General features: G+C 40.2%; 1 protein-coding gene across 1 annotated transcript in view; it reads right to left on the reverse strand.

The window, feature by feature from the left end:
- Positions 1-12,918, reverse strand: part of LOC103897901 (VPS10 domain-containing receptor SorCS1) — a 217,192-nt gene that overhangs the window by 94,815 nt on the left and 109,459 nt on the right. Inside the window, exon 5 of the mRNA XM_009278079.1 lies at positions 10,988-11,061. Coding sequence (XP_009276354.1) covers positions 10,988-11,061 — 74 coding nt within the window. The remainder of the gene's footprint in view (positions 1-10,987; positions 11,062-12,918) is intronic.

The raw sequence follows: 12,918 nt of genomic DNA on the forward strand, positions 1-12,918 counted from the left end.
CAGAGAGGTGGTGGATGCCCCATCCCTGGAAACATTCCAGGTCAGGTTGGACGGGGCTCTGAGCAACCTGGTCTAGTTGAAGATGTCCCTGCCCACGGCAGGGGGGTTGGACTAAATGACCTTTAGAGGTCCCTTCCAACCCAAAGTATTCTATGATTCTATGATTCTATAACTGACAGATATCAGCACGACTCTTCTAAGGTGGGTGGAATGAGATGCCCCACAGTTCTGGCCATTTTGAGCTTATTGACACTGACTCAGAGTAGGTTAGAAGTGGCTGTAATGCAATACCAAACTGAAAAGTGACACATCACTTGGAAAATCCAGTTTCACCCTTCATCACTAAAAATGCTCATTTGCCTATGTGCCCTCTCTTGCCCTCCCTGCAACCTGTCCTGATTCTCTTTCTGGACATTGGACTCTAGTTGCATTCTGCAGACGACTTTGTGCTTAACGTGTTAGTTATTTTGAGATGTCTCCTGACCTTCAGCATTCCTTCTTTCCAGCCCCAATTTGAGTACACCTCCATCTCCACATACACTGCATTACATAGAAAGACTAATTAGCTGCAACAGATAGGTGGAAGAGAGAACATACTCTCAGAGATCCTTATGCCAAAGTTGTCCCATGAACATAAATAATCTAACAAGCTTTATCCTGTCATAATAGAGCTATAAAGTTTCTCTGTTCAGCACATGATAATGGCTTTGTAATTCAATTATTGGTAGAATTTTCCTTTGGGGATTTATCTTTCTTTAGCCTCAGCACTCATGCGAATCCCTTATCGTAAATCTTGCCAATGCAAAATCAGCTCCTCCACTGCCTCTGGGACACATCCTGCCACTTCATGTTAAAAAATTGACAGCTTATTCCAACTTAGTGGATGGCAGGTTTTTGGTTTTGTTTTAAAGGACAGAATGAAAACAACAACAGTGGATGACGTTCATGGAGTCCTCAGTAGCATCAATTTTTTGGTTCCACTGATGCTTCTATAACACCCTAAATCTTAATTGCCATTCATAAAAATAGTAACATGTAGCACTGAACAGGGAGCTTTTTGTCCAAAGATACAAAAGTACTTGACAATCAACCTTTAAGTAACCTTCCCTGCATGCTACTGATTTGTTCAAGACCTATGGAAAAGTACAAGACCAACAGACCAAGTTAGAAATAGGGGTTGAGGAAAATTTTTGTTCTCAGCTTTATAGATAAATTCCACTGATTAGTCAAGAGCACAGGGACCTCATTGATTTGACCCAGATCACACAGCTGTATGTGGCAGAGACAAAAATAGAGCCTGAGAGTCCTCCAGGCTCCTTTTTCTTTTACTACTATATTGACTCCATGAGGACTTTGCACATACTCTCTGTTCCTTTTTTGCTTGCAGAGGTCAGCGAAATCTGCCCCAGGGAGCTTAATGTGGGAGGGGATTCTTGTGGTTCTTTAGTTCAGTCCCTATTGTGTGAAGTTTTACAGATTTTACTATTCCTTGAACATACTTTAAAGATTGCTTTCTAGCTTTAACATCTCTTAACCATCTTATTCTCCTGACAAGTTTTAGAAACAAAGGGCCAGATTCCAGACAGGCATAAATCAGCATTTCATTTCTTTATACCTGGCCAATAAATTTCCCCCGACAATCATCTAATTAGATTTTCCCTGCTACATCTCTGCACTATTCTTTCCCACATTGTCCAGTTAGATGAAATGATATAATTTTGTGCCATTCAACTGGCAGCCACTGGGCCAAATCCATCCTATGATATGCTTTACTCAGTTTGTCACCTTTTCTCTAGAACTGATGGAAAATAGCAGTGCAGTGAGTAAAGCCCAACTCCTCCTAGTTGTGCCACCTCACAACACTGACCCAGAAAAACAGGTGGCTGTTGCTGCTAACACTAAAATAGATGAGTAGGTAAATGGGGGTAGTGGCGTCATTTCCAGGCCATGGGGAGTCACTTCTACTCTCACCATCATTTTTTGCAACCCTAGAGCGGGATTATCCACAGCCTTCAACCCCATGATGTCCATGTACCCCATAGCTTCGAGGACAGTAGCAAACCAAGCCTTCTCCCCCACTGCAGTAACACCACAGGTCTCTGTGGGAAGCTCCAGAGAGGAAATTTGGCTAAAACTCTGAAATAGATGGATGTGAATTCTCAGGGAGGTAGGTATCTATTGCTGGTAACACTGGCTGGGAGGAACATCTTAAAATGAGGATCAGAACCAAGTGGATAAAATTCAATTACCAGGATTAGATCCTGATTTTAAGATAGTCTTCCTGTCCTACATCTCTTTTTCATATATTGTAGGAAACTTAAGACATCATGCTGGCTTGAAGGGAGAGAAGGAGGAAGGTATCCTCTAGTTATAGCCTCTGAACTCAGCTCCCTGATATAATGGACCAAACCTACCTGATTTACTGCTTCTGTGCTGGTACAGTCTAATAGGATCACAGTTTCCCACTGTGTTAAGATGCATGTTTCTGGCATCTTGTAGTGCTGTGGCCCAGTCAGTACGCTCCAGAGGAGGCCAGGAAGTCATTTACAGCAAGAGTGCAAAGTCAACTCTGGTAACACAGTATGCTGCTCATTAAACATACAACAGAAAATAGCAGTGAAACCTTCCTGACATAGATCTAGACAAATCCACAGCTAACTTTACAGTGCAACTGCCTCACCCTCTCAAGGGCTGTCCTTTATAGGTGCATACAGAGAAATCGGCTTCTTAGTCCAATGCCCGTTGAAGACTGACATGTTCCAGGGTTCTGCAGAGCATTGCAAGCTTCTGCTACTGAGTAACCCCTATATCAAGCTTTTGAACCTGGTATATGGATGCCTCCCTACTTCTGCAGATCTTTAATGGGGGGAAGTGGACAATGGGAGAGAAGTTGGACCTCACGGGAGTCTGTACTCATTTATAAAGTATCTCTGGATGATTTTTTAAGATAAATCAGCTGAATTGGGAAAACCAAAACACACCAACCCATGCATCAATCAGAATGGGGCCTCTCAGTCCCAAATGGCTTATTCAGGTGGATATACCTCTTCTCCCTATTCACAGCTGGAGGACAAGAATCTAAGGGGAGGAAGGGGGCAGAGTCGGGTAAATGGATAAGATTCTATTCAGTTATGGCTTCTAGGATAACATTCAAGTTACTACTTTACCCCCATTTTTAAAGTCTCCATGATAATCAAATAGAGTTGAGAATACTTTTTCTCTCATGTGGTAGAACTCTGCCAAACTAAGGATTTGGGACTGAGGAGTTATATTTTGCTCTGACAAATCTTGATTTGATGATGAATAACAAGTTCTCTCAAAAGACTACTGGGACCAGAGGATCTGGTTATTATAGACTCAGAGGACCAGAGTGATATCAGCCTCTGCTGTGTGACTTTGAGCAATTTTCTCAGCCTTGTCCAGGTAAGAAAGATACATATTTTGGATCTCAGTTTCTTAAGAACTAAAACTCCTCATAAATCCAAAGAGTCTAAATGAGTTTTTAACAGCAACAGAAAGAGGATGCTGCCTGTCTTTTTTCTGTCCTTGCTGACCCACATGGGGCTGGCAAGTTTGTATCTCTGGAAGCCAGACAGAAATAAAATCCTAATTCCCAAGATAAATCTGAGAGATTTCAGCCTTCGTTTGTAGCAAAAAGATAGAGCTACATCAGGGTCCCGCTGTCTGAGAACTGTAAGCAGAGGTTTTCACTAAATCCTTTGAAATGCCAGTGGGATCTTTAGTGAACACTGCCAACCGAGACTATGCTTCCTTGCAGTCTGGCTGGGCAGGATGTAACACTGACCTTTCTGGTGAGGAAATGGTAAATGTCAGGGGCACTGAATGTGACAATGTGTGTTACTCACCATCAGCATTGTTAGCAGCAGCAGCATGGTAAGAGCCAAAGAAAGGCACAGTTGCAGATTTGCTCTTCACTCTGGTCTCTGGCAGTACTGCTTGCCTACAGCTCACCTGTATCTTTAGGCTGGTAGCCATGAAGCTGCCTAAAAATATTAGCAAGGTAATAGCAGCCTGTGTTACAGGGGCTCAGACATTCAGTCTGACTTTCTCCCAAAGCCAAACTTCAACTGGAAGCAAATGTGTGGTGTTCAATTCAGAAAAAAAAAAAAAAAGATGGAAATCAAGCAAAATTCACTACTCTTGTTATTCCCCATCAGTCAGTTGCTTAATTCGGATCTCCTGAAAACTGTCATGTGCCCCTCTGGCATGTGCCCATCTCCACCACATTTAAGCTATGAAATACATGTATTTTTAATTAAATTTCTAGTACACTTCAACTCATCGGGTATGGCTTGTGTGTTAGATCAAGCGGATGATTTTCCGGACAGGCTGTCACAGTGCCCTTTGATTTGCATCTTCCCCGTCAGCCTCCAGCAGTTGTCCTGCAGTGATTAAAAGGTCTTGTTCAGTAATACATAGCATCATTGGTAAACAGCCCAGATACCATGCCATTTAAATTGCCTCAGCCCACCTGCATGGGTGCGCAAATCTCACCAAGCCAAGATCTGACAAGAACACTGGGACAGTTCGCCCGGCTTGCTCCAACTCCTTGAATATAATGAAGTTTTTAACAGGGCTTTGACACTTTTCCCCCTTGATTTTCAGCTCTTTCAGCTGCTCCAATGAAAACAGTCAGAGCTTTTAAAATACAGTCTCCAGCCTTCTCTGGAAAAGAAAAGATATATACTCTATAGTTCTTCTCTGAAGATTAACTTTCTTTGCCATTGCTCATAAAAGAAACACAAATCTAACCCTATCTACTCATCTGTCCTCCCAGCTGCTTACGAGTTTATCTTTTTCTCCCTTTCAGTGTGTGTGCATATCTTTGTATTGTTTGAGGGGAAAGGCTGGTTGGCTGCTTTTTTACAATGTTTGCATCCATTTTCTTCTCCCTCTTATACTCAGAAAAAAACAAAACAGAGGGGAGACATAGCATCATCTCTTACCAAACTGACATATCTCCTGTAATTTCTTCAAGGAATCATTAATATTGTGGACACATGACCCTACTGGAAATGAGATATACTATAACATGTTTTTACTTCTAATCAGCCTGTTACACCTATGTAGTGCATGAAAGCCCTAAGCTGTATTTTTTGTCTAATTAAGACTGTCATCTTAGAATCATAGAATGGTTTGTGTTAGAATGGACCTTTAAAGATAATCTAGTCCCACCCCCTGCCATGGGCAGGGACATCTTTCATTACATCTGGTTGTTCAAAGCCCCATTCATCCTGACCTTGAATACTTCCAGGGATGGAGCATTCACAGCTTATCTTGGCAAGTGTCTCACCACCCTCATAGTAAAGAATTTCTTCCTTATATCTAATAAAAATCTACCCTCTTTAAGTTTAAAACTGTTACCCCTTGTCCTATGACTACAGTCCCTGCACCAGTAGAGTCTCTTCATTTTTCTTGTAACCTGCCTTTAAGTATTGAAAGGCTGCAATAAGGTCTCCCTGGAGCCTTCTCTTCTCCTGGCTGAACAACCCCAAATCTCTCAGTCTTTCTTCATAGGAGAGGTGTTCTGGCACTCTCATTATTAAAGCTCTCTGATCTTCTTGAATTATAGAGTGGTATTTCTTTTGTCTTTCTCCTACTTGCTTGTCTGGGTGCAATACCCAAATAAGCAAAAAAACAAACAAACAAACAAAAACCAACAGCACTGATACAGTTAATGATTATAACTTGATGATATAATTTACTAGCTGGGCTTTTCTATTGTTCATCTTATGCTAGTTTTTAAGACACTTTTGTTATTTGGCTTTATTTCTCCCCCCCCCCCCCCCCACTTTTTCCCTTCATTTTTTTTTTCACCCCCCCCCCCCCTAAGTTTTTCAAGGTTAGGAGGTTATGATAATTAGCTGAGAATCTTTTCAGAAAATGTCTCATTTTGATTAAAAAATGTTACATTTTTCAGACATTTTAATGATCTTTTTAACCTTTTATTTTTACAGGGCCAGCTCTAATTGTGGTACCTTAACTTACTGACTTTCAGAAAATAATTTCTGGTTGAAGGCATGACTTGAACTGAGGACCAGAATAAAAATCTAGCTTTTAATGAGCAATTTCTGCATATGTGTTTTGGCCCTATTGAACTATATGCACTTTGACTAGGTTTTTTTGCAACTACTGGTCATGAATGTTTGGATTTGCAAGTCACAAGGTATCACTATTGAACTTTGACTAGATGAGTGAACCACTTTAAAAAAGCAAGGAAAAAAGTAAAGTAATTCCCAATATGACTGATTTACCAATTGTGTTCACATTTGTATTCACTACAAACCAGTGCCTTTGCCAGCAAAATTCCACCATAGAAATGTATGCTGAAAATCACCAAGTATCACAAAAATAAACTCAGAAGTATTTAGATAAAGCATTTATCTAACTCTTCTAACTAGCATCTACTGCATTCTATTCCCCTATTGCCAACTACATTAGTAAACACTGTGCTATCAGCAGTAATCCATGTATATTAACTTGCTGTTTCTGTATTACCCTGCTGAACTAATATTGCTTAGAAATACTGCTTCCTAGTAATTAGGGTATTTTCATAGGGCACAGTTCCAGAATTACTAAGCACCTTAATAACTTTCATGCATTTTTCTGTCACAGTACATTTAACAGCAAAATCTCAAGAACCTGCCAGAGAAATAATAAAAAACATGAAAATTGTTGATACAGTGCAGAACTGCAGTGCCTTGGGGTTGTATGCAGTGTGGATTCTTTTATGTTTCCATCAGGCAAACAACATACGGTTGACTCTCCGAGTGGATTACGCTTTCCTCAGTATACCACTTTCACATACCTAGATTATGCAAACAGGTATGTGGTAAGATACCCAAATTATAGCAATTAGAGGTGTCAGTTTTACAGTAGCCCATCACTAAAGCCTTCCCAGCACAAATGTGTCCTTACAAACTTTTAATGAGATAGAGAGTTACAGATCCCTTTTTCCTCCTTTTGTTTTGTTTTGGTTGTTGGGTTTTTTTAAGATAAGAAAACTCCAGTCACCTCTCATTTTAAAGGTTTGAGTTTATCTGCTCATCCCCCATCTGATATCTTCCTCCACAGAGTGACATTACAACCTCTTTCATCACAAGTGTGGATGTCAGGACATCACTTAGAGCTGCAGGTGGAAGCATGAAAAGGGAGAACAGAGGAGCTCTGAATAAACACAGATTCTATTTTCATGTTAATGACTCCTCTTAATGAAACAGAGGATACAAGAATACAAAATACATATGAGCTACAAGGAGCTGAGTTGTCTCTACACATAGTGTTTTCTCAGTTATGCAGTAGGCATCAGCAGATTGCTTTAATGTTGCTCTCCAGGGGTTTAAATTTCTCTGGGGTGGTAGTAGGAGGGGGTGTTTCACAGAGCAGCCAAAAAAAAGAGAATAAAAAAGAAAATTCTCTTGGAAACAGATATAAGAAATGCAGCTGTAAAAGACACTACAGTTTCTCTGACAGCACTTGCAGGGAGACCCTTCTCAAGACTAAAACTAGCAAGCTCAGTGATGTTTATTCACAAGACTTAGAGTGACCCACAAACTATTTACAAGACCACATGACAGAGTAAAATGGCAATTAAAATATCAGTGAATCACGAAAATGCATCTTTGCTTTCATCAACCATTCGAATCCGTTTAAAAGTCTTTAAAGTCTTCCAGATGTTCCTTCCCTGTCAAAAGAAACAGTGTTAAGTAAATGCAGCCTCAAGAAGGCCTGATGCCAAAGGCTTTGCTTTGTGTCTTCCTGATCTTAGAAAAGTCCCAGTTTAGATAGTTCTGGGAGCAATCTGTATTAAAGCAACTCCTCAGCCTTCCTTAGATATCGGAATATAGCCCTCATTCTCCACAGATATTATAGCCCTCATTCTCTGCACAATACAGCTCTGTCCTGGTTCATCCCTTCAAAACCATCTGATTTAGAGAAAGCACCAGGAGCAGGAGAGAGTATCCCCACAGTCTCCTTTCCTTGAAAAGTTGTGACTTCAGGACATTTTCCTTCACTATTCATTTCTGCTCTTAAAAATAACTGGAAGTCAGTCTTCTGACTTTTCAGGTTGATTAGACTCTGCATATTTCCAAGCCAAAATGTCTAATAATTAATTTAAAAAAACCAACAAACAAACCACAGGGCACTGAGCAAGGCTCTGCCCAACTTGTACATCAGGACTGGCTATAGAGATGTTGCTGTAGAAGTTTGGATTTCAACGGTACATCTGAACCCTCTTATGTCCCAGTTCCCTTTTGGTTTTCTTCCATGGGGAGTCAGCAGTGGCCACGCTCTGAGTGCAAAGGGCTGCCTTTCTGATTCAGCACTTCAGTGCCTATTTTGTCCTCAGGTACTTGGCTGCACAGAAATGGAAATGCATAGAAAAGCCCAGTGTTGCTCTCTGCGGTGTACATGTTTCTCAATTACACATGCACAGCTCTGTTTACTACTATGGATGGTTTTGAGGACAGACTGTCTATATAATTGCAGCTAACAGTATTTTTTTTCCAAGGTGATGATGATCGTAATAAATAAGCCAGAACGAGATGCAACACTGTCTCCACAAGTTGTATTATTTTTACTGTTGATAACAGAAGTACAGTCTAGCTTACTGAGGTGTGTTATGCAAGGGACATTTTGTTCAAGGTGAAAATACAGGCTTGCAGTTTCATGTTTTGTTTATGGCTGTAGGGAATTAGATGGGTGGTTGGAACATCTTTTCATCTTTTCAACTTACTCTTTGCCTTTGAAGCTCCAAGCCTGAGTTCTCTTATTTGTTAGGTTCTAAGAGGCCTTCAAAGTTTGAGCTCCATGGGAATGGAAAATGATCATTTTCATCATTATTCTTATTGCAGGCATCCATCCGCTCAATTCACAATAAACCACTACTGTAAGTAATGATGGGAAACTTCAAAAGGTTTGGAGTGCAGTACAGGACACAGGGATCCAGGAATATTCTCTCCAGCTCTCTGACCCTCTTCAGTGAGTACAATTTTGTTGGATGACTCAAAGACTGGGTCCCCAGATTTCTAGGACTTTCTGCTTTTATTAGCCCAGAAAAAACAAGAGATGTGTGGGCCTGTGTGTTTGCATCTGACATTTTGAAACCCTGTTAGGAGTCCTGTAGGAAAAAAAATAGGAGTGATATAAATATATATGTGCCTGTCTATACAGACGCTCACACAAAAACAAGTTTAAGTTAAAAATAGAATTTAATTTGCAAAAGCTTCAGCTAACACAGGTTCTGAGAAAGGATTAAAAGCAGGAGCAGCAAACAAAATCTCTGGTATATCCTTTGCAGACCAAATATAAATTCAACTTTGGAAGTAAATTTGACCTAGAGCTCGTACTTCTTTCATAAATTAAAAGAAAATATTTGACTGAACCACTCCTGAATCTTGATATGTTCAAAACCTGTGGTTTTGGCACAAATTTACAGTTTAGAAGCTACCATGGGGGGTCTCATTTTAATCACCTGGTTCAGCTTCTCCTGATTTCAAGATGACTATTTTATCAAAAGCTTCTCTTTTAAAGGCCAGATTCACAGGACATGAGCCAACTTCTGCTCACAGGTGGACTACTGCCTCCATAAAAAGCTGATGAGAAGTCTCGCAGATTTACACCAGTGTAAGCAAAAGTAAGCCAAAATATAAAAAATTAAACTTATCTTTGATTTAGACTATGACAACCATATTTGCAGGAAAACAGTCCAGTATTTCCTTCATTCCTCAGCTTTCTTTTCCACATAAGTCAAAGTTACACTAATTGCTATTGCATGACAGCATGGAGGTGTTTCAGATAAGTATTTTACTGCAAGCCTGGTTACAGAGCTTTACTCTGGGTATGCAAATTGTTGCTATGGAAAGCAAATGCAAAGAGATCTGCCTGCAATCAGAATCATGAGAAGAGAATCAGTACACCAGAATCACTGGGTAAATCTGTCATGACTAAAGCTGAAGGAGATGAGGCTCACAATACAAAGAAATTTGCTAGTAGTGAAGAACTGCAGAATAAAGTTTGGACCTACATCCGGGGGTTATTTTTCAGCGGTTGTGGCCACTACAAGTGTTTGAATCTGAAGTCAAATCATCCATTACAGACACCCCATACACTAAAAATTGTGAAATGCTCAGATTCTATCATAACCGTGTAGGCTACGGCCCTAAGTGAATTTAGATACAAATTGTATAGCATAAGTTAATGCAGCAAAGAATTAAACTTGCCTCAGGGACAAAGAGCTATGATACTTCTTTAAGGTAACTTTGGCATCAAACTTGCAAACGTTTTGTCATTGCTGTAACCAGCTGACATTCAGATTCAGCAACAGGAACTTACACATGGCTGATCCATACAACCTGAAATCTGACTGGAAATCTTGCACGGCTGCTTAGAAGCAATATTGCACAGTGATTTAAGCTCATAATGAAGAACTGTGTGTGCCTAGTTCAATGGTCAACTTGCTCACTTTCAAGGACTGAAGTAGGTCTAACAGCAGTTAAAAGCATAACACCAGCCACTGGAGGATGTCCACTGTTACCCATGGCAGAAATGCTAGTATCCTCAAAGACTCCAAGACTTCAGTCTTTGGCCCTCACTGGTAGCAGGACCAGATTGATCTCTTCTTTGTATTTGGTGCAAAAGCAAACAAGCTTATGCTGAACAGAGTTGTGTTCAAACTCAAAATGTTCACAGGAAATTGCAGAACTCTCTTCTCCAAAATCAATGCTTTCTTTAGACTATTATTCAGTATATTTCAGTCATGCATCTTCCTTAGATCAAAGACCCCACTTTCACGTGCAGTATAAACACATAACAGGAGGAATAATGCCCCTTTCATACCAGTTCAAAGTTAATCTCAACAAATCAGCAGTGCAGACTGCATTCAGCCATGTTGCCCCCATTTCAACATCTCTGTACATATGGGGAAGCTGTGTCTAGAAAATGAGGAAGAGGTTTTTGCTCTTACCAGTAGAACCTGTTTGGTGCAACTCCCTCATGAAGAAGCAGCCATCTTCTGCCAAACTCCACTGAACTGAATAACTGGGGACAAAAACAAACAGTCATGAATCACAGTAAAACACAAAGATAATAGAGAAATTAATCTGAAGAAGCCTGTATTACTCCTGCGATAGTGACTTGGACTTTTACTTCTTCCAGCCTCAAAGGAACACATCTGGGGCAGCTGAAAAGTGTCTGCAGTGCCTTTTATTAGCAGAGGCAATACTGAGCTGTGTGACATGGGACACAACCGGTATTACCTGAGGGATCACCGTATGGGTACACCCAACGACCTGCCATGACTGAAAACTCATCATCTAGCTCTTTGTGGCGCTCTCAGGTAATAAAATCATGCAGTAGGAGAAGGCTGCCTTTTACTTTTATAAACTTGTGGTGGACACCAAATGTATAGCATAACACAGCAGTCTGATATCCTAGCCTAGCTCTGACAACAGATACACAGACTTGCCTGCCTTGATATTATGTCGGAAGGTCATTCTCTTTCCACTTACCAGTAGCCATCCCTAGAGAAGTTGTTCAATCTGGCACCAAAAACGTACTCTAACATGTCCAGATTTCTATTGCAAGACTGAATGAGTTTAAATAGCACAAGTTACTTGTACCATGGAAACCTGCAATTCTCCTGTCCAGGACTTTGCTCCTGTCCTTCTCCAGCAAACAACGTGACACCTTCTCCTAGTCTGGTTACACAAACAATATCCAAACACATCAATCATTTCAGAAAATCTTTCCATGACAAATACCAAACCAGACTGAGAAAGGTCAGCAAAAAGGCATGTTACAGGTATTATAAATACTTTGACATGTCTTTGTGGAATGATATACAAATGTTACTTTTATAGAGCATTTACAAACAGCTGCTCTCTGCAAATGCTGCCATCAGGTAATTCTCAGAAGGATAGTAGAAGGGAGGATCACTTGGGTTCTGCCTTTCTTTTGCTTTATTTAACTTCAAATTTCTCATGTGGAAGCATTGAGAGGCAGTCAGACCTATACTTTTCTTGCAGATTCATCCCATGTCCCTTCCTTCCCCTGCTTGATAGACTTGGTCAGTCCCCTTTTCTGGCAAGGAAGTGTTGGACCCCTTTTTTGAACTGTGATCTGCCTTTTTAGGGCACCACTTTAGAGATCTTGCAGAAAATGCAAACAATCCGAATCTTTATGTGCAAACCCTGACCGATTTTTTTTTTTGAATGAGTAGTGGCAGTGGATTGGCAGGGAAGAGAAAGATGGATGCCTGAGAGCATGACTGAGAAGGAGAGAAGCTGATTTAAAGCTTTGGGTTGATCAGAAAGATGATCTGAATGTATTTCAAGAATTATGAGACTGCAATGTAAGAAACCTTGAGATCTACTTCCTAGTCTGCATTACATTCCCAATGCAAACCCCTACATCCTTCAGTTTCCCTACTGTAAAACTTTGGAAGGACATGGAGAAACTAATTACAATAGCTGCTTGGTAAACAGTAGACTGTGCATATGTTGAAATCTACTTTAAAATAGGAATCTGAAAATTCACCTCCTTTTCTCATCTCCCTTTCTCTTGAACACTGTCAAAGAAGATAGAGGGAAGAAGGCAGAGGGGATAGAAGATAATGATGGTAAGAAAAGGAAAAGCAGTTTAGCTTTGTGGATAGAAATGCATCCACTTTTAAAACTTCAGTGGTGAATCTTTTATTTTTCCTTAAGTAGAAGATTCTAAATACATTTTTATTTGAAACTTTAAGGCACCCTAACTATAACTGAGGAAAACTTTCATTTTTGAAAACTGAAGAAAACCTTTTGGGACATTTAACAATGACTTTTGTAAAGTTCTTTGAGGTCACCTAATCAAGAACTTTACCATTACAGGAGGTGTTTTGCCACCTTCACATTCAAA

Source organism: Aptenodytes forsteri, unplaced genomic scaffold (assembly GCF_000699145.1).
Source record: "Aptenodytes forsteri isolate BGI_AS27 unplaced genomic scaffold, ASM69914v1 Scaffold15, whole genome shotgun sequence".
NCBI classification, from domain to species: Eukaryota; Metazoa; Chordata; class Aves; order Sphenisciformes; family Spheniscidae; genus Aptenodytes; species Aptenodytes forsteri.